General features: G+C 42.9%; 1 protein-coding gene across 8 annotated transcripts in view; it reads left to right on the top strand.

The window, feature by feature from the left end:
- Window positions 1-16,027: 16,027 nt before the first annotated feature.
- Window positions 16,028-22,560, top strand: part of LOC139156879 (dystonin-like) — a 400,586-nt gene continuing 394,053 nt past the window's right edge. For 5 of the 8 annotated variants that reach the window (XM_070733022.1, XM_070733017.1, XM_070733012.1 and 2 more), the window contains exon 1: window positions 21,740-21,896. In XM_070733022.1, coding sequence (XP_070589123.1) covers window positions 21,806-21,896 — 91 coding nt within the window. In that variant the 5' untranslated portion in view covers window positions 21,740-21,805. Of the gene's footprint in view, window positions 16,092-16,266; window positions 16,475-21,739; window positions 21,897-22,560 lie in introns of those variants that run through there. The other 3 variants (XM_070733016.1, XM_070733011.1, XM_070733010.1) reach the window with 1 other exon arrangement.

Genomic DNA, 22,560 nt, shown 5'->3' with positions numbered 1-22,560 from the left:
AGTTTTCTCCTATTAGTCTGATTATTTTTCTTATGGCACATGATAATCCTTCCTAGTTGTGAAATGAAAACGTTGACGATTATGAGTAAGAAGTAACAGCTAGCTTTAACAGCAAGATTAAGTTATACTGGTCTTAATCTTTATCACTTGGATGATGTGAGAATATACAAACTGATAGGAACCAGTTTAGTCTAGTAGTTTTAGGATAATATATTAGAAATGAGGAGATTATGAGTTTATTTTTGCTAGGTGCCTTGGAGCCAGCATCTCACAGGCCTAGTTACTGTTAAAGATGTTTCCAAGAAGAACTGGAGGGACTTTGGCCTATAATTACTGGGAATCAGAGGTAATTTGATAGACCATAGCAATATAAATTATGCCTATCCCCCCCCCCCCTATTATGTATAGCACTTTGCCACTTTTTTTTTAAAAAAACCTTCAATTTACTTTTTAAAAGAGAGCAGCTATTTATTAATTTATAAATGTGAAGATTAAATCAAAATTTGTTCAAAATTTATCTATGTACTTGTTCATTTGTTTACTCCAGTGATTTTCAACCTTTTTTGAGTCGCGGCACATTTTTTACATTTACGAAACCCTGGGGCGCATTGAGCGGGGGGAGCGTGGGGGCTAAAAAAAGCTTGGACAAAAAAAATTATCTCTCTCTCTTCCTCCCTTTTGCTCTATTTCTCTCTCCCTCCCTCTTTCTCTCCCTTCCTTCTTTGTCTCTCCATCCCTCTTTCTTTCTCTTCCTTCCTTCCTCTCTTTTTTGCTCTCTCTCTCCCTCCCTCCCTCCCTGTCTTTCTCTCTCTCTCCTTCCCTTCCTCTCTTTCTCTCTCTCTCTTGCTTTCTTTCTCTCTCTTTCTCTCTCTCTTGCTTTCTCTGTCTTGTTCTCTTTCTCTCTCTCGCTCTTTCTCTCTCTTGCTTTCTTTCTCTCTTGCTTTCTTTCTCTCTCTGAGCTTCGCGGCACACCTGACCATGTGTCAAGGCACACTGGTTGAAAAACACTGGTTTACTCCACATAATTTATCCCAGTCAAATTCCTGTTTGGCATGCTTATTTAAGAATAGGCACATGGAGAGTTTCACAACCCACATATGTTTTTGTTACATAAATAAGAAGGCTCAAACTCTTTGATTCAGCTTAGAATGGTCAGGCTGCATATTCAGCTTCAGGTTTTTGAAGAACAATCTAGTTTGATATGTTCCTATTTTGAGTAGTGACTTTGCATGCTTTTAAATGGAAAAGGCTTAGAAGAAGTTTAAAGCCGCTTGAATTCCACTTGGCAATACTCCCCATTCCACATCTCATTTGGAGCAACTCAGATCTCTGCTATATAGAAACATTAATATGGAATGAGATGGCCACAGGTTGATATGATGGGAGGTGTGTGTGTGCGTGCGCACATAAGTTATGGATGCAAATACAGTCTTTCCAAGTGAATCATTTTGGAGCAAAGTGACTTCAGGAAAAAACAAAAACAAATGGTAGATAACTCCCTCAGGGATACTGATACAGTTTCAAAGGACTTTAATTTTGGCTGAATTATGTCTACCCTTTTTAATATGTTCATTTATTTGATTCACGGTATATTTCATCTTTGTGCTGAAGCTATAAACATAGTTAAAATGCAGGAGAGAAAATGCAACTTAAAATATAAAATTAACACTTAAGTTATAGAGTTGCACCAAGCATTTTAAATTAATCACCGAATACTTGATGTGACAGATGTAACCTAGATCTTCTCTAAAGGCAGAGTGAATGGGGTTTAAATTCAAGTCATGAGAGATTATATTCCCCTCCACAGCTTGGAAATAATAAATTGAAATTCGCTGCTGGTTGCGATTTAAATGAATCTCTTACAGGATAGACTTCTTCAAAAAGGCCTCTTCTGCAGCTATTATTCTTTGGTCATCACGATGAATTATTTACAGTGCCAATTAGATGAAGGCATTTAGTTTTCTGATTTCCCTTTTAGCATTTTTCAGTATGGAGGACCATGATAAATCTTCGGTATTGTTTAGGAAGTTTGGGCCTTGGGACCAATGATTTTGGCTGGATTCTTGGGGTTTGAATGAATTAACTCAGTCTGTTCTTATTTGTTTATAAAAGAAAAAAATGAGACTTAACTGGAACATTCAATAATAATTTTGCTAATATTTCAAAGTAGGTTGAATTTTGCAGCTAGAACCACTAGATATATTTGATATACTATGCATGTTGCACAGAATGAATACAAGCACCAGTAGAACTAAAATGATTTAATGGTACTCTTTTAACAGGGTTTTAGAGCAAGTCCACGTCATGTTAGAAGGCGTATAGTCCCTCGCTTTGAAGAAATACAGCCCCTGGTAGAAGCACGTCAAGTGCGTGAAGAAGAAACATCAGTTAAGAAGAGAAAAATCAAGAAAAGTAGCAGGATCCAGCCGGAATTCTACCAATCTGTTCAAGTCACACCTACTAGAAAGCCAGTAAGTAATTTTTTTCCAACTTCTCAGTTCAATGAATTCTGGCAGCCATCTCTCAAATGTGTTTTTCCTGATGTATTAATCTTCAGTCTCTAGAATCCCCAGCAACCGTGTGCTTTGTTAAATTGCAATCCCAATTCTTGTGCACCAGACTGGAAAACACTGATTTATAAAATCAAACATATTGTAGGGTATATTTACACTGAATTTGATGACAAGTTCAACAATACAAGATCAGTTAAGAGTCAATAGTTTGTTTTGTAACTTTTAAATGGAACCAACTCTACATTGTTATTTTGAAATGCCCACTGCATTGACCTTCATATGCCAACCCTGGATCTTCTTTGCCATAGTACGGTCCTCCTTGTTTATCAATGTCTCTGCCTCAAACCCACTGCCTGTTTATAGCTTGTCTCTTTAGCAGCAAGCTGTGGGAGTTGATGACCGTTAAGGAACTTAACAGCAGATATCAAAACAACTGCGGAAAGATTGTGATGCAGAACTAGCATTTTAGCAATCACACTCCCTATAAAGGATGCACTGCTCCAAGAACACAGTCCCAGGGCAGAGGTGGGTTGCTGCCGATTCTAACTGGTTCTTTAGAACCGTTAGTAATTCAGCAATGATGTCACAAACCTAGCTTTGTTTATTTTATTTATTTATTTATTAGATTTGTATGCCGCCTCTCTCCGTAGACTCGGGACGGCTCACAACACAATAAAACAGTTCATAACAAATCTAATAATTTAAAATTTAAAATATTTTAAAAACCCATTATTAAGCAGACATACGTACAAATATACCATACATAAATTGTATAGGCCTGGGGGAGATATTTCAATTCCCCCATGCCTGACGACAAAGGTGGGTTTTGAGGAGTTTACTAAAGGCAAGGAGGGTGGGGGCAGTTCTAATCTCTGGGGGGAGCTGGTTCCAGAGAGTCGGGGCCGCCACAGAGAAGGCTCTTCCCCTGGGGCCCGCTGAACGACATTGTTTAGTTGACGGGACCCGGAGAAGGCCCACTCTGTGGGACCTAATCGGTGGCTGGGATTCGTGCGGCAGAAGGCGGTCTCGGAGATATTCTGATCCGATGCCTCCGTAGGCTCCGTGGGCTTCACCATCATGGATTTTTGCTTCTGCGCATGCACAGAAACTATTTTTTGATTGCTGCAGGGGGGCGCACATGGTGCAACCCTGAGTAGAACAGCAGCAAAAGGATCCAGAACCCACCCCTGCCCCAGGGTTTCCTACTAAGAGGAACCTTTTAATGTTGAAGCCACCGTGAGTGTGGCCGGTCACAAAATATCAGAAAGCAATCTGGTGGGGCGCTTCTCCAATGCCCTTCTGCAGAGGTCCTGAAAGACAGATAAGATAGTCCTTGACTTACAATCACAATTGAGCACAAGTCATTGCTAAGCAAGACCATTGTTACGTGAGTTTTGCCCCATTGTCTGACCTTTCTTGCCACAGTTGCTAAGTGAATCACTGCAGTTAAGTTGGTAACAGAGTTGTTGTTAAGTGAATCTGGTTTACCTATTGACTTTGCTCGTTGGAAGGTTGCAAAGGGGATCACTCCAGGACACTGCAACCTTCACAAATACATTCCGGTTACCAAAGGTCTGATTGTTGATCATGTGACTGTGGGGATGTTGCAAAGGTCATAAGTGAAAAATGGTCACTCACTTTTTTCAGTGTAATTTTAACTTCGGTCACCAAATGAATGGTTGTAAGTCAAGGACTTCCTCTGCCTCATATTTCTCTCCTCTCTTTTTCCTGTGGGAGCAAAGCATTGGCTAGAGCAGTGATGGTGAACCTATGGTGCAGGTGCCATAGGTGGCATGTGGAGCCATATCTACTGGCATGCGAGCCATTGCTCTAGCTCAGCTCCAACGTGCATGTGTGTGCTGGCCAGCTGATTTTTGGTTCGCACAGAGGCTTTGGGAGGATGTTTTTGGCTTCCGGAGAGCCTCCGGAGGGATGGGGAGGGTGTTTTTACCCTCCCCAGGCAAACCTTTGGAGCTTGGGGAGGGCGAAACACGAGCCTACTCACCCACCAGAAGTTGGGAAACAGGCTATTTCTAGCCTCCAGAGGGCCTCTGGGGGCGTGGGGTGGGAGAAGCTGTTTTTGTCCTCCCCAGGCATTGAATTATGAGTGTGAGCACTCGCACATGTGCGATAACACATGCACATGCTCTTTCGGCACCCGAGGAAAAAAAGGTTCATTATCACTGGGCAAATCCATGGCGCATGTGCCAGAGATGGCACACAGAGTCTTCTCTATGGGCATGCACGCCATTGCCAGCTGTTCTTCTGGGTTCCATCATGCGCATTCACACACACATGCACTCTAGATTTGGCACTCGGTGCCAATAAGGTTAACCATCACTGGGCTAGAGTTTCATATTATTTTTCTTTTTAAAGTAAAATCGCAGAGAGCAAGGAGATTTTCAGGGAATCAAGTTTATGACATTCGTCAGTTTGTTTTGTCCAATTTAATTAACAATTCTGAAAATCAACCCTATTGGCATCTACAAATGCCAAGTCAAGAACCTTGGCATTTATATGTTCATTAGCAAACAGCATTGTGAGTTATTAGGACTTTACATCTAGGAAATATTCCAGACTCCTACTTAGGAATTTTAAGATGCAAGAAGGCTTCATCCACATAGACCTGATTTTTTCCATCATTGCCATCCTATGCATTATCTCGCTTCAATATATATATGCAGTGGCCTACAGGTAGTGTTAATTCAGCCCATTCTATCACATTTTGCTAGCCTTTTGAACACCTCCATTTGTATTACTCAACATAAAATATATAATGATGCCCAGCAAGAAAAGACTAACTAAAGATAATGCGTAGCAGCAAAGTTTCAGATTTCAGAATATATTTCAGGTTGCTGTACAAGAGAGCGTAGCATCATACCGAAGTATGTATGATGTTCTTCACTGTACATACCCAGAGTATGTCTGTAGCATCGTCACTGAAAATCATTCAGAAGACCAAAGACATTATGAATATCATTACTCCTGCCTTTGAATATTTGGAGAAAAGGTACAATTTGCAAAAGTATGTTCATTGCTAGAGAGACAGAGATTCACATTCTGGATGTCCTTATATTTTTCTCCTATCAATCAAAGGAACAGTCTCTTCATCAATTCACAGAGGGACCACTTGTTAACAGGCTGAGAATATTTCGCCTTATCAGGTTGGGAAATAAAATGGGTACCAGGAGATGGAAATAATCCAATTGCTGAGATTTCTGTGCCTTATTCACTTTTCCCTTTCAATAAATCTTTTAAAAGCCTTTGGGATAAGTCTGCTTATGGATTGCCAAGACCTTGACAGAATAAAATACAGTGTTCCCTCGATTTTCGCAGGTTCGAACTTCGCGAATAGCCTATACCACGGTTTTTCAAAAAATATTAATTAAAAAATACTTCATGGTTTTTTCCTTATACCACGGTTTTTCCCACCCAATGATGTCATATGTCATCGCCAAACTAATAATTTTTGCAAATAAATAACAAAAAAATAATTATTGTTAATAAATAATTATGTTTATAAATATCAGGATCACTAAGTGTCTTATTCAATGGTGAGTACCAGTAATAATGGTGAGTAAATGGTTGCTAAGGGAATGGGAAATGGTAATTTAGGGGTTTAAAGTGTTAAGGGAAGGCTTGTGATACTGTCCATAGCCATAAATGGTGTATTTACTTCCGCATCTCTACTTTGCGGAAATTCGACTTTTGCGGGCCGTCTCGGAACGCATCCCCAGTGGAAATTGAGGGAACACTGTATCTTAAAATACAGAAATAGGGCTTCTTGAGATCTTATTTTAATGCTTTCCCACCAGCCATTTGGAAAACAGAACCCCCCAAAATTTCAGTATTGCAGAGGCAATGCACATGTAGATCAAGTGTGACTGAATGCATGGAGCATGCTTTTTCTGAGTTGCATCTTTATTCTGATTTAATGTAATACTGCTCCAGCCATTAAAAAGAAATCTTCCTTGTTATACTGAAGAATTTTATCTCAGCTACTTTGTAGCTGGCAGAAATCATAGCCATCTGTGCTGTGACAAAATTTGGCTGTCTGGATGCCATGAAAAAAACCACTGTCATGAACGAAAGTGACAGACTGCAGAGATAGTCTTGTTTACATATGAAAATTCTGGAATGTTTTATTGTGCATTATGCTGTATTTACTACATTGCAGTAATGTTTTGATTTAGATATATATAGGAACAAAGTTCAATAACATTTGAAACGCCTGCACATGTGTAGTAGCAATTACTGAACACAATAAAATTATCTTGAACCATATCTAAAACCTCCGAAAGAAAATGTGAATTACTGGAATATAGTATGGTAAATCAAGTCTAGATTAAGTGAATGAAAAGAGCCTTTAGGTGTGCTCATTCCTGTTTTTCAAGGAACAAAGGGGTTGGCAATACCTCCGAGACCGCCTTCTGCCGCACGAATCCCAGCGGCCTTCTCTGGGTCCTGTTGACTAAACAATGTCATCTGGTGGGACCCAGGGGAGAGCCTTCTCTGTGGTGGCCCCAGTCCTCTGGAACCAACTCCCCCCAGAGATTAGGACTGCCCCCACCCTCCCCGTCTTTCATAAGTTATTAAAAACTCATTTTTGCCACCAGGCATGGGGAAACTAACACACACCTCAATTATCAAGGCTAGTGTATGGCTTCATTGGTTTTGTGTGTGATTATTTTATTTTATTATAAGAGTTTTAAATTGGATTTTAAAATTGGATTTGTACACTGTTTATGTTGTTGTGAGCCGCCCTGAGTTCTCGGAGAGGGGCGGCATACAAATCTAATAAATAATAATAATAATAATAATAATAATAATTATTATTATTATTATTATTATTATTATTATTATTATCCTTCGCTACAGCAAGAAGCCATTTTCCAATTCAAGTTATGCTTGGAGAAACGCTCTACTGGTAGTCCTTAAGTTATGATAACAACCAGGACTTGGAATATCTGTTTATAAGCAAAGTCACGCCCAATTTTACAAGCATTTTTCTGTGGCCGTTAAGTGAATCAGGCAGCCATTAAACAAATCAGGCTTCCCCATCGACTTTGCTTGTTGGAGCCCCCTGGAAGATGGCAAATGGCAATCATGTGACCCTGGGGTGCTGCAGCTGCTGTAAACAGGTTGCCCAACAACCAAATTTTAATTAGATGACTATAGGGACACTGCAACAGCCCTCAGTGCAAGAACCAATTGTAAGTCACTTTTAAAGCACCATTGTTACTTTGCCCGATCATTAAATCATCATAGGTCAAAGGCTGAAGCCTGGGAAGTCCGGAGGCTTCAGTGAGGTCTGCATGTAAGTGTGTGTGTGTCTGCTTATGTGCGAGGGGGAGGGCATTGCCTTATAGGTGTGGGAACATGCATGCACCCGAGCAAAAAAAGGTTCACTATCACTGGACTGTAGCATCCATAATTCCCAAGGTAGTGTGAAAATTTTAGGTCAAGCACCTCTTGAACATATCAGCTTTGGGAAGGCTGGCAAAGGTAATAACTGAGTTAGATAGAACAGGGGTCTCCCACCTTGGCAGCTTTAAGACTTGTGGACTTCAACTCCCAGAATTCCTCAGCCAGATTTGCTGGCTGAGGAACTCTGGGAGTTGAAGTTCACAAGTCTTAAAGATGTCAAGGTTGGAGACCCCTAAAATAGAGCAATGATTTTAAGATACAGTCCTGTCTGACTAGCAAATACTTCTTACCCTGTTTCCCCGAAAATAAGTCACCCCTGAAAGTAAGACGTAGGAGAGATTTCGTAGAATTGCCTAATATAAGGCATCGCCCGAAAGTAAGACGTAGGAGACGTTTCGTTTCTCAGCATTCCCAAACAGAACATATATAATAGAATAGAATAGAATAGAATTTTATTGGCCAAGTGTGATTGGATGGACACACAAGGAATTTGACTTGGTGCATATGCTCTCAGCGTCCATAAAAGAAGAAGATACATTTGTCAAGAATAACACTGCTGTCCATAAATTGCATCCCAAAATGCTGCATCAATCAGATTTAAAACACATCCAACATGCATCCGCATGTTTGGATGCGTTTTTTCTGCAGCAGGATACAGGATACAATTCATTGGAAAAAAATAAGACATCCCCTGAAAATAAGACATAGCACATCTTTGGGAGCAAAAATTAATATAAGACGCTGTCTTATTTTCGGGGAAACACGGTAGTTGTAAAAGCAACAGAATATAAACCCAGGATAATCTATGTGCCTGCTGTTCTTCATAACGTCCTCCATAGAAACCATTGTTTTGTGAATTGAAAAAGTATATGAAGCTCAGCCACATGTTTCCTCTTCCTGCATTTCTATTTGAAAGAATTGGTGGATAGCATATTCTCCTTTTGTACATGGGCATTCTTGTTCACAATAAGGAAAAGGAGCATTTTATCTTTGTCACAAACATTAGCAATTATGCGTATAAACGATAGAACTGATGTTAAAGCTATAAAGGTCCTCTCTGCTGAATGTTTTTTTCCCTTAGTCATAATCTTCAAAACTGAACAGGAATCGACTTGATAGAGTTCCATGTGAGGTAACCAGATAATCAAATGACAAATGAAAGTTTTAAAAAAAATATTGCAGAAGGCCAAGGCAATCACTGATTTCTGCTAAGTCTTATTAAGCTAGAGGTATAACAAGCAGGAAGAGGTAGATTGTGATCCCGCTATGTAGAGCGCTGGTGAGACCACATTTGGAATACAGTACTGTGTTCAGTTCTGGAGACCTCACCTACAAAAAGATATTGACAAAATTGAGCGGGTCCAAAGACGGGCTACAAGAATGGTGGAAGGTCTTAAGCATAAAACGTATCAGGAAAGACTTAGTGAACTCAATCTGTACAGTCTGGAGGACAGAAGGAAAAGGGACATGATCGAAACATTTAAATATATTAAAGGGTTAAATAAGGTCCAGGAGGGAAGTGTTTTTAATAGGAAAGTGAACACAAGAACAAGGGGACACAATCTGAAGTTAGTTGGGGGAAAGATCAAAAGCAACATGAGAAAATATTATTTTACTGAAAGAGTAGTAGATCCTTGGAACAAACTTCCAGCAGACATGGTAGATAAATCCACAGTAACTGAATTTAAACATGCCTTGGATAAACATATAACCATTGTAAGATAAAATACAGGAAATAGTATAAGGGCAGACTAGATGGACCAGGAGGTCTTTTTCTGCCGTCAGACTTCTATGTTTCTATGTTTCTAAGTCAACAATATTCTGAACTTTAGGTCCAATTCATAGACCATCTCTTTCTTAGTCCAAGTGAAATAAAAACTAAGAATTGTTTCTTCTATCTTAAAAGTTGGCTTTGAAATCTGTTTTTGTTTTGGGTCCTTGTAGTGCTTATATATTCAGAATAAGATGTTCTAAAGTTATGACTCATTGTTCCATTGTGTACTATTAGATAGGCATACTTAAGTACTAGGGTTATAACAATATACATAATAGAGTACGTATTTACTTGTGGAAGCTAGCCTAGCCTCACTGATCTTAAGTGTAGTAACCTCCTCATTGGGTGACTGCAATGCAATGCAATCCACATGAGCTGCCTTTCTAAATGTTAGAGCTGATGCAAACAGCACCTGCTAATTATTAAATACAGCAGCTGATTGAATTCAGCACATGGGAACTTAAGGTGCTACATTTGCTGCCTTTAGCTATTAGAGTTTGACTTAGGACCCAACTGCAATTGCATCTTTTAATGCCGTTCAATTGGTGTCCTTCTCAGGGTCCCACAAGTTGGTTTGGCTCATGTGATAATCAGGAACAGGAGATAGAAAGAGAGAAAGAAAGAGAGGTTGGGAAAGAGAAAAAAGAGAGAAAGAGATATAAAGAGAAAGAGAGAGAGAAAGGGAGACAAAAAGAGAAAGAGGGGGAGAGAAAGAGAGAAAGAGAGAAAAAGAGAGAAGGGGAGAGAAAAAGAGAAAAGGAGAGAGAGAGAAAGAGATAAAAAGAGAAAGAGAGAGAGAGAGAGAGAGAGAGAGAAAGAAAAGCAGGTGGGGGGGCACACCTATTTTGCCAGCCCTCGGATGGGCCATAGGGATCCGGTGTATGTGGAGGGAGGGGTCCCCAGCTTCTGTTCTGCAGAGGGGAAGCCAAAGCCCCCGCATGGGTTATGCAGAGTGCCAGTGTTTGGGGCAAGGTGGGAGGTGGGGGTCTTCCTTAACCCCCATTTCTTTGGCAGGGCTAAGAGGCCTGCCCAGCAGGGCTGATGTGTTGCTGAAGGTCTTGTCGAGGGAGACCAGCCCTCCCCCCCTCCCATCCCCAGGGAAGGGGGTTCTGGCATCACTGCCACTGGCTTTGGAAAGAAGCCCCTGGCCTCTTCAGGGGGTGGAGGGAGGGGACCGTAGCGCAGGGCTGGACAATGGCTGGAGACAGTTGACTGCAGCTTTCAGAATTCCTTAGGCAGGAATATGGAGAAGACAGTTTGAAAATTTAAAAGGGAAGGAGGGAGGAAAAGAAAAAGAAGAGAAAAAAGGAAAGAGAAAAAGAAAAAAGAAAGAGGAAGGAAGGAAGGAAGGGGATGGGGAGGGAGGGAGGAAAGAAGGAAGGAAGGAAAAGAAAAAGAGAAAAAAGAAAGAAAAAGGGAAGGAAGGAAGAAGGGAGGCCCCCCCCAGACACTTAGGCTGTATGGGGCCCCAAAATTCCTGAGGAATTTCATGATACGTCATATGATGTCACATGACACGATCGAGTTTGACACCCGTGGTCTAAACTCTAAAGGCATGCTTGCTTTCATACAATCAAAGTGACTTAATTTACACAGTATTTTTGCTAACTCAAACTGATTGGTTTAGCATGATGGGTAAACCAGATTGCTATGTTAAATAACCATTAATTCTTCCTTTTCTTTGTTTTTAAATGCATTTATAATGTTGGCTTTCATGTTTGGTAATAATTCCAATTTTTAAAAAATCCAGCCGACAAATATGTTCATATTAATGGAAAAATAACTAGGTCAGATACATCCAGTAGAGGGAAGTGGTGCACAACTATTGAACAGGATATTAGTGGGATTCAGCTGCTTTTCTTCAGGATGTTATTATTTTAAAAAATATATATTTGGTTTGTCCGAAAGACTAAAAATAAATCCTGTCGTGAGATCATCAAAGCTGTGATATTTTTTATCACTCAGCTCAAAGCACAGATAACAGCATTATGATTAGGGACAGGAAATGAAAAATACATGAGAGAATCAGAAATACAATCAGAGCTGATTTTTAAAGACCTAAAGAAAAATATAAGAAAACACATTTGTAAATGAAAAATAATATCTAAAGTAAATGCTTCACACATTTATTAACGGCAATAATGAATGTGCAGGAATAAAGGATTCTTAATAAAAATGTTACTTTCTCTCAACATTCACTGTCTAAAAATAGTGTATACCCATACAAGTATTTCTCCATTGCAAAACTCTACAGCAGGAAATTATTAAGCAATCTAAAGGTGTACCTTGAACAAAATCCATGATAGCAGACTGTCTTATTCCATAGTGCTTATAAAACTATTTATTTATTTATTTATTCCATTTTTATGCCGCCCTTCTCCTTAGACTCAGGGCAGCTTACAACATGTAAGCAATAGCACTTTTTAAACACAGCTAGGCTATTGCCCCCACAATCCGGGTCCTCATTTTACCTACCTCGGAAGGATGGGAGGCTGAGTCAACATTGAGCCGGTGATGAGATTTGAACCGCTGACCTTCAGATCTACAAGTCAGCTTCAGTGGCCTGCAGTACAGCATTCTACCTGCTGCGCCACCCCGACTCATTGCAATTTTTATTTTTAAAAGTGTTTTCCCCTTATACACTCTACAAAGTTAGCTAGCTGAATTAAATATATAAATATTTTAAATATATAAAACTGTAAATAAAATAAAATAATTAATCAGAAGTCTGGCCAAATTATATTGGATTACCATTCAATGGCCAAAAGGAAGCTTGTTTAATGAATATTTTTGGACACCAAAATTAAGGTGCCGTTAGTTCCTGGTAATTGTAAACCCTGCCATGTAGGGATCTTAATAATTAGGTTTCTCAGGTAAATATGGACAAAAGTGCACTCTTTTTTTCCAGCAAATGGATAATATTTTGTATTGATGTTTTAAAAACTAATAAGTTGAGATCATGCATTTTCATCCTTTGTTAGATCAATGGTTCCCAGAATCATTTTGGATCCAGGAATATCCCAAATTGTTTACGGTGATTTGAAATGAACTACAATAAAACTAAAAAGACTATCAACCATCAATTGTTTTTATATGATTCACACTTTCCCAGAAATAAGCTAGGAAATAAACATAGCAGGATTTCCTTCAGTACATAAGATTACAATTTACATTGCGAAGTATGTTGTCAAAAGATTTTGGGATTAGACTAAAACATATCTTTCAAGGATAAATAATAAATTGACATTGCCTGGATCTTCAAATCCTACTAAGACAGAATATACGGTAGTTTGTTCTCCTCAGAGTGACGATTAAACTCATTGTGATTATTCAGAATTTGATGGAGCATTATTCAGAATTTGATGGTTTATTTACTGAAGGCATAATATAATTTACCAACCTAGCATTGCCACCGATTTACTCAAGACCCATGGTTTTTGCATTGTGCAAAAATATTGGCACATTTTATACTAATTCAGAGAAACAATTTATTACATTAAAATTTCTGAATGCTTCTAAAAACATCTGGACCCCCTGTCCATAAACTCTTGGTATGATTTAATAAGAAATGATCGCTAGGGTTTTTTTCTGCCTATTTTTAGCCTTATCTTTTGATTGGTAAACTTTCCCTCATGATTCAACACAAAGGATTGATAATCCTAATTTAAAAGGAGCTCCTCTGTACATAATGCTGTTTCAGTAATTAATTTTAATTAACAATTACTAAGGTTTAAACCCAACATTTACTTTGAATGTCAGGAAATCATGTGTCTCTTGAACATATGCAGAAAAAAACCCCCAACCCCAAATGAATTATGCTTCTGAGATCTAAGGTCATGTATGGGGTTAAGCCTTATAACTTTCATTCTTTTCTTAGGAATCAAACATGACTTGTTTCATCTTTAAATAATTGCCAAACTATCAGATAATCTCTGTGTCAGCAGTGTGTGCGGCAACAAAGGAAAGGCTATTCACCATCTCGTAATATAGTAAGAAGGCTTAGGTATGATTGCTAAATGAGGAATATAAAATCAGATTGGCTCTCTATTTTATCCCCATTACTAGAATATTGTATGGTAGAGAGTAATGTACCATGCAACCACTGTAATATGTTAAAAACTTTTAAAGCAAATTCATTTCCAAAGATATAAGGTTGTATTAAAAATATAGGTATCAAATTGACAAAGGAGCTAAGGGGGGGAAAAAGCACAAATATACAGGAAGTGAGGATCTAGAGAGGGTTCTGAAATGATCTACACACGATGACTCCTTTTCCTTGTTAGCAATTGATGATGCTTTATGGAGTCACTTGGCTTCTAATGTTATGACAAAACGCCTGTTTTCATTGCTGTTTCATTGGGACAACAATTGTTCCGGTTGGATGATGCAATACAATCCTGCTGAGAAAACTGCTTTAATCTGCCAGAGAGAGTGTTCCGCTGGGTATGAGTTTTCTCACCAGTTGACCCTATTCCAAAAGGCAGCCAAGGGGACTTTCTCCACAAATGTGATTCCCAAGAAGGTAGCAAGAGTGCATGGCATAATTAAATAAATTTATATGCCGCCCAGCTCCACATTGGACTCTGGGCAGTTTACAATAAAAGCAATTAAAATTACATGAATAATCCTTAAAAAAGCCACACATATCTCTCATTCATGGCCGAATCAAGATGATAACCTAATGGCCCCAGGCCTGCCGGAAAAACCAGGTCTTAATGGTTTTCCGGAAGGCCAGTATGGTGGGGGTAGTATATGGATCTCGAGGCAGACACTGGAGCCGCCACAGTGAAGGTCCTTCCCTATGGCCCCATCAATCGACATTGTAGGGCAGACGGGACATGGAGAAGGCTAACCCTGTGGGCCGTTATTGGCCGCTGGGAGGTGTGCGGTAGAAGGTGGTTGCGTAGGTCAGTGTTTCCCAACCTTGGCAACTTGAAGGTATTTGGACTTCAACTCCCAGAATTCCCCAGCCAGCATTTGCTGGCTGGGGAATTCTGGGAGTTGAAGTCCAAATACCTTCAAGTTGCCAAGGTTGGGAAACACTGGCGTAGATAGTCTGGTCCTAAGCCATGTTAGAGCTTTAAAGATAATAACAACACAAAAATAATGAAGGCAGGCTGGAAAGTGGGCCAAGAGGGTGCCTCCTGATCCTGCAGACTCGGTGAAGGAATGAATGGAGAAGGGTAACCATGCTGGGAAGAAGAAGGGATGGTGAAGAAAACAGGATAGAAAGACTCAATAAAGGAGATCCAAAGTCTGCAACCATGGCCAGCTGCTTCTCCTAGACCCAGAGAAAGTTGGCTCTTCCGTGACATGTGGACTTCAACTCCCAGAATTCCCGAGCTAGCATGATTGGCTCAGGAATTCTGGGAGTTGAAGTCCACAAGTCATAAAAGCCAACTTTTGCCTACCCGCCCAGATGACACAGCAAAGGCCTGGCGTAATCTCAGACTTTTGATCCATAAATGTAAACAACGCCCCCCCCTCCAGTGGGAGATAAAACCAGAGACCCCCCCCCCCATCTCCCTTCTACCCCCCCCTCCTCCCATTCGCCACCATTCATCGAAAACTCTCCCAGGAAATGCAGCCCTTGAAGGCTTTCCAAGCCAGCCAGGAGCGCCCGCCTGCCTTCCTCCCCGTTCTGCCCGCCTTGGGCTGCATCTTTCCTTGTTTACATTTCGGGCGGTGCGGCTTTTGCTGCGCCGGGTGGCGATTGGAGTGTGTGTGTGTTTGTGTGATCTCTCTCTCCAGTCTTCCGGTCATAAAAGACGCGGTCATAAATCGAGCGGGCGGCGTTTAACCTCCATCCATCCCCCCCCCCTCCCGCCCAAGCCACCTGCCTTTTGTGTGGGCTTCCCGACGCTCCGCATTTCCTGCCGGCCCGGTGACCTGGGTGTGTGCGTGTGTGCGCGGAGAGCCTTTGGGGCAAGAAGTGAAACCCCTTCCAGAAAGGAAGGAAGGCAAGGGACTCACCAGGGCGTGGTTTCGGTAACTGCCCCTGCCCATCGCATAAAGGCCCGCATCCTGGAGGTGGGGGGGGGGGGCTGGCATCCTTCCCTCCCCCGCTACTCACCCGAGAGCGAGCGGCTCCTTTTTCCCCGTCGCCTGGTGGGGGAGCCAAAGGTCGCTTTGTGACCCGGAGCTGCTGCTGCTATTGCTTTTCAACATTTCTCTCTTCCCGGCCCCCTCTTCCTCCCCTCCACCTCTCTGGCTTTGATTTCTTGGGCAACTCGGGTGTTGGATCTTTTGTGTGCCGGTTGCCAGACCTATCGATCTTCCCGAAAGCCTCCTAAACAGATGCGTCCCGACTGAGCCTCTTTCCGCCGCGCCGTTGCGGGCTGTGGGCTTTAAAAGAAACACCCCGGCAGCCAACAATGGTGAGCCATTTGATCCAGTCAGTAGCGGTGGGTGGGTAGCGTCCGCTTCAGGTTGATCTTCCCAGAGGGCGATCTAAGGGGTGGTGGTGGTGGGAAATGTCTACCTCTGTTGTTTCCGCGGCTACTATGCTTTACGGGTTTGCTGCTTCAGCTTTCCTCCTGTGTTCTTTTCTAGAGCTCAGGAAACGCTTCTTACCGATGCTCCATTTCCTCCTCTGCGGATTTTTCCGACGAGGATGATTTCAGCCAAAAATCTGGCTCCCTCTCTCCGGCTCCGGGCGACACCCTACCGTGGAACCTACCTAAGCATGAGAGATCCAAGAGGAAGATTCAAGGAGGATCCGTGCTGGACCCCGCGGAGAGAGCTGTGCTCAGGATAGCCGGTAAGGCACAAATGGGGGGGAGGGGAGAGAGTAAGGTACTCCAAGGAGGAGAAGAAACTTAAATTGCGTGGATTAAGCGGACCGGCGTTTGTGTATTACACAGGAAGGGTCGGGGCGTAAAGCGATTGATTATTGCTTGCTTATATATATATATATGGAGTTGTATGTGTTCTGTGCCGGCTAGGAATTAAGTCTCATTGAGTTCCGAGGGGATTTAGCATTGTAAGATCGCTGTCCAGCGGGCTCGTCTTTTTGAGGATCGGTGACTAAGCTATTTCAGCCTTCCTCTTCTGTCTGGGGCGGGTGTGTTTTTGGGGTAGACACGGAACGGCGACAGTCTGCGAACGCGAGCTTTGAAACTTCGCGCAAGGCATCAGGAGTGAAGATCGTCCGATGTAAGAAACGCAGACGGCTTAACATTTTGGGATTTGTATGCGCGTATTTGTCTATACAGAAAACATAGTTGCACCCCCCTCCCTTCCCGAAAACGCTCGTGCTGTTGAGCCGTGGGAATTGCTTTCGGTTAGACGGTGTGGGTGCGTTTGAATGGAGCTCCTCCTTCGTCCGGCTGGCCTTGTGCTTGAAGGGACTTTCCATGGATTCCGATCGCCCCCACCAATAATTAAAAAAAGGAAGAGGATCTGGCTGGGCGTCCAATATCCAAGAGATCGGAGTTAAGTTTTATTCATCCTTAAAAGTACAGAAGCTTGCTTAGAGCAGCGAGGCTAGAAAACTCCACAAAGCGGAGCAAACGAAGCCTTGGAGAAAATAATAGAGCCTGCGGTGGTCAAACGTTATTATAAATAATAATAGAGTCCGCAGTAGAGTCTCATCACTGTTATCTTCCTGAAAGACGAACAACGTTTATATACTGCTAAAAATAATAATAATAAAGGGAACACTCAAAGAACACATCCTAGATCTGAATGAATGAAATATTCTCGTCGAATACTTTGTCCTGTACAAAGCTGAACGTGCACAACAGCATGTGAAGTTGATCGTCAATCAGTGTTGTGGACAGTTTGATTTCACAGAAGTTTGATTTGCCAGGAGTTATATTGGGTTGCTTAAGTATTCCCTTTATTTTTTTGAGCAGTGTATAAAAACACAGCTGGGAGGGGGGGGAGCGTGGAGTCTTTTCCACCCGCCTTTCTCTTGCTTCCACGCCCCCCCCCCAGCTGTGTTTTATACAAACGCTGCAAAGGCAGGTTTTCCAGTCTTCCTGAAATACTTGGGGGTGGAAAGAACCCCAAAGGCGTGAGAAAGGGATTTTTTTTTGCTCGCGATCCCCCCTAGCTAGCTCCGCTTTTCCTCTGTCCGGCTCCGAGGCTGCGGTTTGCAAATCACTTCCGGAACTTGCCCTGGCGGAGATGAAACCGAGGGAGAGGGAGGAGGAGGAGAGAAAGGGACAAACTCCCAGCCTGCTATTCCGCTGACCGCCAGAGCTGGCTTGCGCTGCGGCGCAGGGGAGGAAAAAAAAGCCCCCAGGCGTCATCTGTTGTTAGTTGATGTTCCGGAAGAAAGCGTGGGGCGCTCCAAAAGTCACCCTGGGTCGGGTTCTTTGAGGATCGGGGGGCTCATAAGGTGGATCCGGTGGAATAAGACAAATTCCTTGTGTGTCCAATCACACTTGGCCAATAAAAATTCTATTCTATTCTATAAACCAGTGTTTCCCAACCTTGGCAACTTGAAGATATTTGGACTTCAATTCCCAGAATTCCCCAGCCAGCAAATGCTGGCTGGGGAATTCTGGGAGTTGAAGTCCAGATATCTCCAAGTTGCCAAGGTTGGGAAACACTGCTATAAACAACGAGGACTGCTCGCTGGAGTTCTTGTGCACTGTAGAAGATACCAATAGCATCGATTGATTGATTGGATTTGTATGCTGCCCCTCTCCGCGGACTCGGGGCGGCTCACAGCATAGCAAAACAATATACACATCTAAAAAACCTTAGAAATACTTAGACTTTATATACCACTTCATAGTGCTTTTACAGCCCTCTCTAAGCGGTTTACAGAATCAGCATATGCCCCCCCCCCTGAAACAATCTGGCTCCTCATTTTTTACCCACCTCGGAAGGTTGGAAAGCTGAGTCAACCTTGAGCCGGTGGTGAGATTTGAACGGCTGAACTACAACTGAGAGCAGTTAGCTGAAGTTAGCCTGCAGTGCTGCACTCTAATCCCTGCACCGCCCCCTCGGTTGCAGGCGCGGCGCAACTGGAAATAGGGTCAAGTTTGGTCGGGGCTCGAGATTATGAGACGGGGGGGGTGTGTCAGTCTGGGAGTGTAGAACATTAGGAGGAGAAAGGGGGGGTGCGTTTGCTCGGCAAGTAAGCGCATGCGCGGTTCTTCCCAAGCGAGGCAGGCCGCTTTGAAACGGTGACCGGCGGTGACACCTGCAGGACTTTGGCTCCGCCTTTTGGCCTCACGCCATTCCGCGGTGCTTGTTATTGTTGACGCGGCCAGCCGAAGCAGTGTCGGGTTGGGGAGGGGGGGGGCAGGCGGGGTGGTCGCCCAAACCGAGTCTCCTCCTTTCCAAACGGGTCAGAGGCATGGGGGCGGGGGGGGGAAGGGAAGGGAAAATGGGTCGCGCCGAGTTATTCCTGGCATTGCGACGACGTGTCCGGAGCCTCCGAGAAAGGGCCGGGTGGTGGAGGGGCGAGGGAGGAGGAGGAGACGGCCGGCCCGCCGTTCAGGAGAGGCGCTGTGCCCCGTGGAAAAGAGAAACAAACCGCTCGCAAAATGACCGGATTGAAAGAGGCGGGAAGGGCTGAGGTAATAACGCCGACTCCGCAGGAGAGATGTCAACAAAGGGCGTGCACAAGCGCACCAGCGTGCTTTTCGCCCCCTGTCCTAATGTTTCTTTTTTTCCTTTTTTACTCCTTTTTTTACTAGTATTCTGTATATAAATATTATTATACCCTTGTATAATTTGTATGCAATTTGACCAAACAAATAAATAAAGCAGAGAAAAGGTGGAAGTGCTTTTCAAGCATACTTTAAAATACAAAAGTCCCACGGGGCGAGGCAGGTTTCTCCCCCCTCTTCCGAGAATGGTAGCTTTCGTAAAAAAAAGGGGGGGGGAAGAAGTTTTATTTATTTATTTATTTATGAGGGTTTTAGTGGGTATATATAGACATAGTAAAATACCTGATGGTTATAGAGGAGATACAGTACTCATAGTAAAATATATCTAAGAAAGAAGAGAAGATATAGGAATAGAACATATCAATGAAAGAATAGAAGAAGAGATATAGGAATAGAAGAAAGGTATAGGAGATATAGGAGAGCAATAGGACAGGGGACGGAAGGCACTAGTGCACTTGTACTCGCCCCTTACTGACCTCTTAGGAATCTGGATAGGTCAATCATGGATAATTTAAGGGTAAAGTGTTGGGGGTTTGGGGATGACACTACAGAGTCCGGTAATGAGTTCCACGCTTCGACAACTCGGTTACTGAAGTCATATTTTTTACAGTCAAGTTTGGAGCGGTTAATATTAAGTTTAAATCTGTTGTGTGCTCTTGTATTGTTGTGGTTGAAGCTGAAGTAGTCGCTGACAGGCAGGACGTTGCAGCATATGATCTTGTGGGCAATACTTACATCTTGTTTAAGGCGTCTTAGCTGTTCCAAAAAGCAGTCGGGTCAGGGGGGAGAAAAACAAATCTGGATCTGACTGCTTTTGAACAGGAGAAAAAGGGGGCCAATGTAGCTTAACTCAGATTTAGCACTTATAGCAATAGCATTTTAGACTTAGAAGCCTTTGTGGCGCAGTGGTTAGAGTGCAGTACTGCAGGCTGCTTCTGCTGGCTGTAGTTCACCAGTTCAGATCTCATCAGGCTCAAGGTTGACTCAGCCTTCCATCCTTTCCAGATGGATAAAATGAGGACCCAGATTGTTGGGGGCAATATACTGACCCTGAAAACAGCTTAGGGAGGGCTCTAAAAGCACTATGAAGCAGTATATATACTGCTCAAAAAAATAAAGGGAACACTTAAACAACGCAATATAACTCCAAGTAAATCAAACTTCTGTGAAATCAAACTGTGCTGAGGAAGCAACAGATTGACAATAAATTTCACATGTCAGCACATTCAACCTTGTTCAGTGTTCAATGAGAATATTTCATTCAGATCTAAGATGTGTTCTCTGAGCGTTCCCTTTATTTTTTTGAGCAGTGTACTGTATATAGCTATTATATACCACTTCTTAGTGCTTCACAGCCCTCTCTAAGCTGTTTACAGAATCAGCATTACAATCCATTGGTCATTAGTGTATTTCTAGGTTGCAGCCACTGAGTACATACACTAGCTCTCGCTCCCTCTCTATATTTATTTAGGTATTTATTTATTTATTTATTTAGTTGGTCCAATACACAATAATACACAATGAAGGTTATAGAGGATATAGTAGAGAAGAAATACCAGATATAGGAGAGACAGGGGAAGGAAGGCACTCTAATGCATCAATGAATGTACAGTATATATATATAAAACCCAAACTCAGAACAATCTACACACACACACACACACACACCCCACATGTTTTTGCTGAATTTGAAAATTAATATATATATTCGACACAAAAAGTATGTAACATATTTTTGCTGATAATGAAAAGGGACACTACTATAGCTCTATTTCGGGCTTCTTGGCCTGTAGTGCATCAACGAGGATAAACTTGAACGCATCCCCAGAGTTTCACCAGCAGGTCTCTCGCCCTCTCTCCCCCCGCCACCCGCAGTTAAACCACATTCAAGCCCCGATTCCGGCAATGGGGTTAAGGGGAGGCGAGGGCGCTCCTTTTAACACGACAGCCCCGCCGAGTCCCTTTCCTATCGGGCCGGCAAGCCTCCGCGCTTCGCTAAAACGACCAACAAAAAAAAACCCCGCCTTTCTTTTCGAGCAAACGCTAACGCGGGTTGACTCGGGCTTCGAGCGCGCTTCGCCTTTATTAAAGCGAAATGCGGCAGAGCCGTGCGGATTGCTGGAGACGTGGTGGGAAGTAAAGCCCGAGCCGGGAGAGTCGCCCTCCAAAGCCGGCCGGTGGCATCTCTCAACGCTTCCCCTCCGCCGGCGCGGCCGCGTTCCTAAACCCTCGTGAAATCCATCCGAGACAGGGAAGGAGGGGAGCTTGTTCCCGATTGGCGGCACACACGTGCTCCCACGCTGCCGGGGGAGGGAGGGGCTGGGCGTTTCCTCGGCCCGCTCGCTCCGCCGTAGAGCCCTCCCTCCCTCGCAGCCTCTTCCCCTCTCTTGTCCAAGGCTTCGAGGCGGCCGGGAGCCTTCCAGGCGCCGACCTGATCGAGGCAGGGTCAAGGCTTCCAAGCAATGGCTGGGTTTGTTTCTCCTGGTGGTCGCGCCTACACCGAGGAGCAGGAGTACTTGCAGGCTTACGAAGATGTGCTGGAGAAATACAAAGGTAGAGTGAAGCGCTGCATCCAGGCTAATTCAAAGGAGTAGGGTTCGTGGGGCAGCGGTGCTGATGGTGATGGGGTGGTGGTGGGGGGTTTGCACGGGGGGGGGGCGGAATCTGGTCCCTGGGACTTGCAGCCTGCTCTACAGGGCTTGAGAGTAGAAAGTAAGCAGAGGAAAGGTTAGGTAGAAAGCCTGCTGAGACCTTGCCTTACAGAAGTGGAGGTAGAATGCCTTACATTAGGTGGTAGAAGATGGCTTGTTTTGTAAAGCAGTTTAGAAATTCCTGTGTTTTTCATCCCAGAAAAGGATGAGAAGAAAAGAAAACATTGCTGATATGTTTCTGTCCTGCTTTGTGTTTGCCTATCAGTTTTCTTTTCTTTTTTTTGCCTCAACGGGTTTGCTGTCTGAATAACTTAACAAATTCTGGCAAAGTAGGTCTTCCCTCTGTCACACAAATACAGGCAATTCTTTATTGTGATACTGATAAAGCCAATTTAAAAATAAAAATGCATGTTAACATTTTCCATTGCCATGCATATCTGTGCTTAAAACTCCATCCTGTTGAAGCTCCTAGACAACTAATGTTGGGAGGATGACTTAGCATCTTGTATTGGGCAAGGGCAACAGCAGAAGGCCTTTTAGGAAAAATTCCCTGGAATTTTGAATCT

The sequence above is a fragment of the Erythrolamprus reginae genome, chromosome 1 (assembly GCF_031021105.1).
Source record: "Erythrolamprus reginae isolate rEryReg1 chromosome 1, rEryReg1.hap1, whole genome shotgun sequence".
Taxonomy (NCBI): Eukaryota; Metazoa; Chordata; class Lepidosauria; order Squamata; family Dipsadidae; genus Erythrolamprus; species Erythrolamprus reginae.
This window is presented reverse-complemented; position numbering and strand designations above follow the sequence as displayed.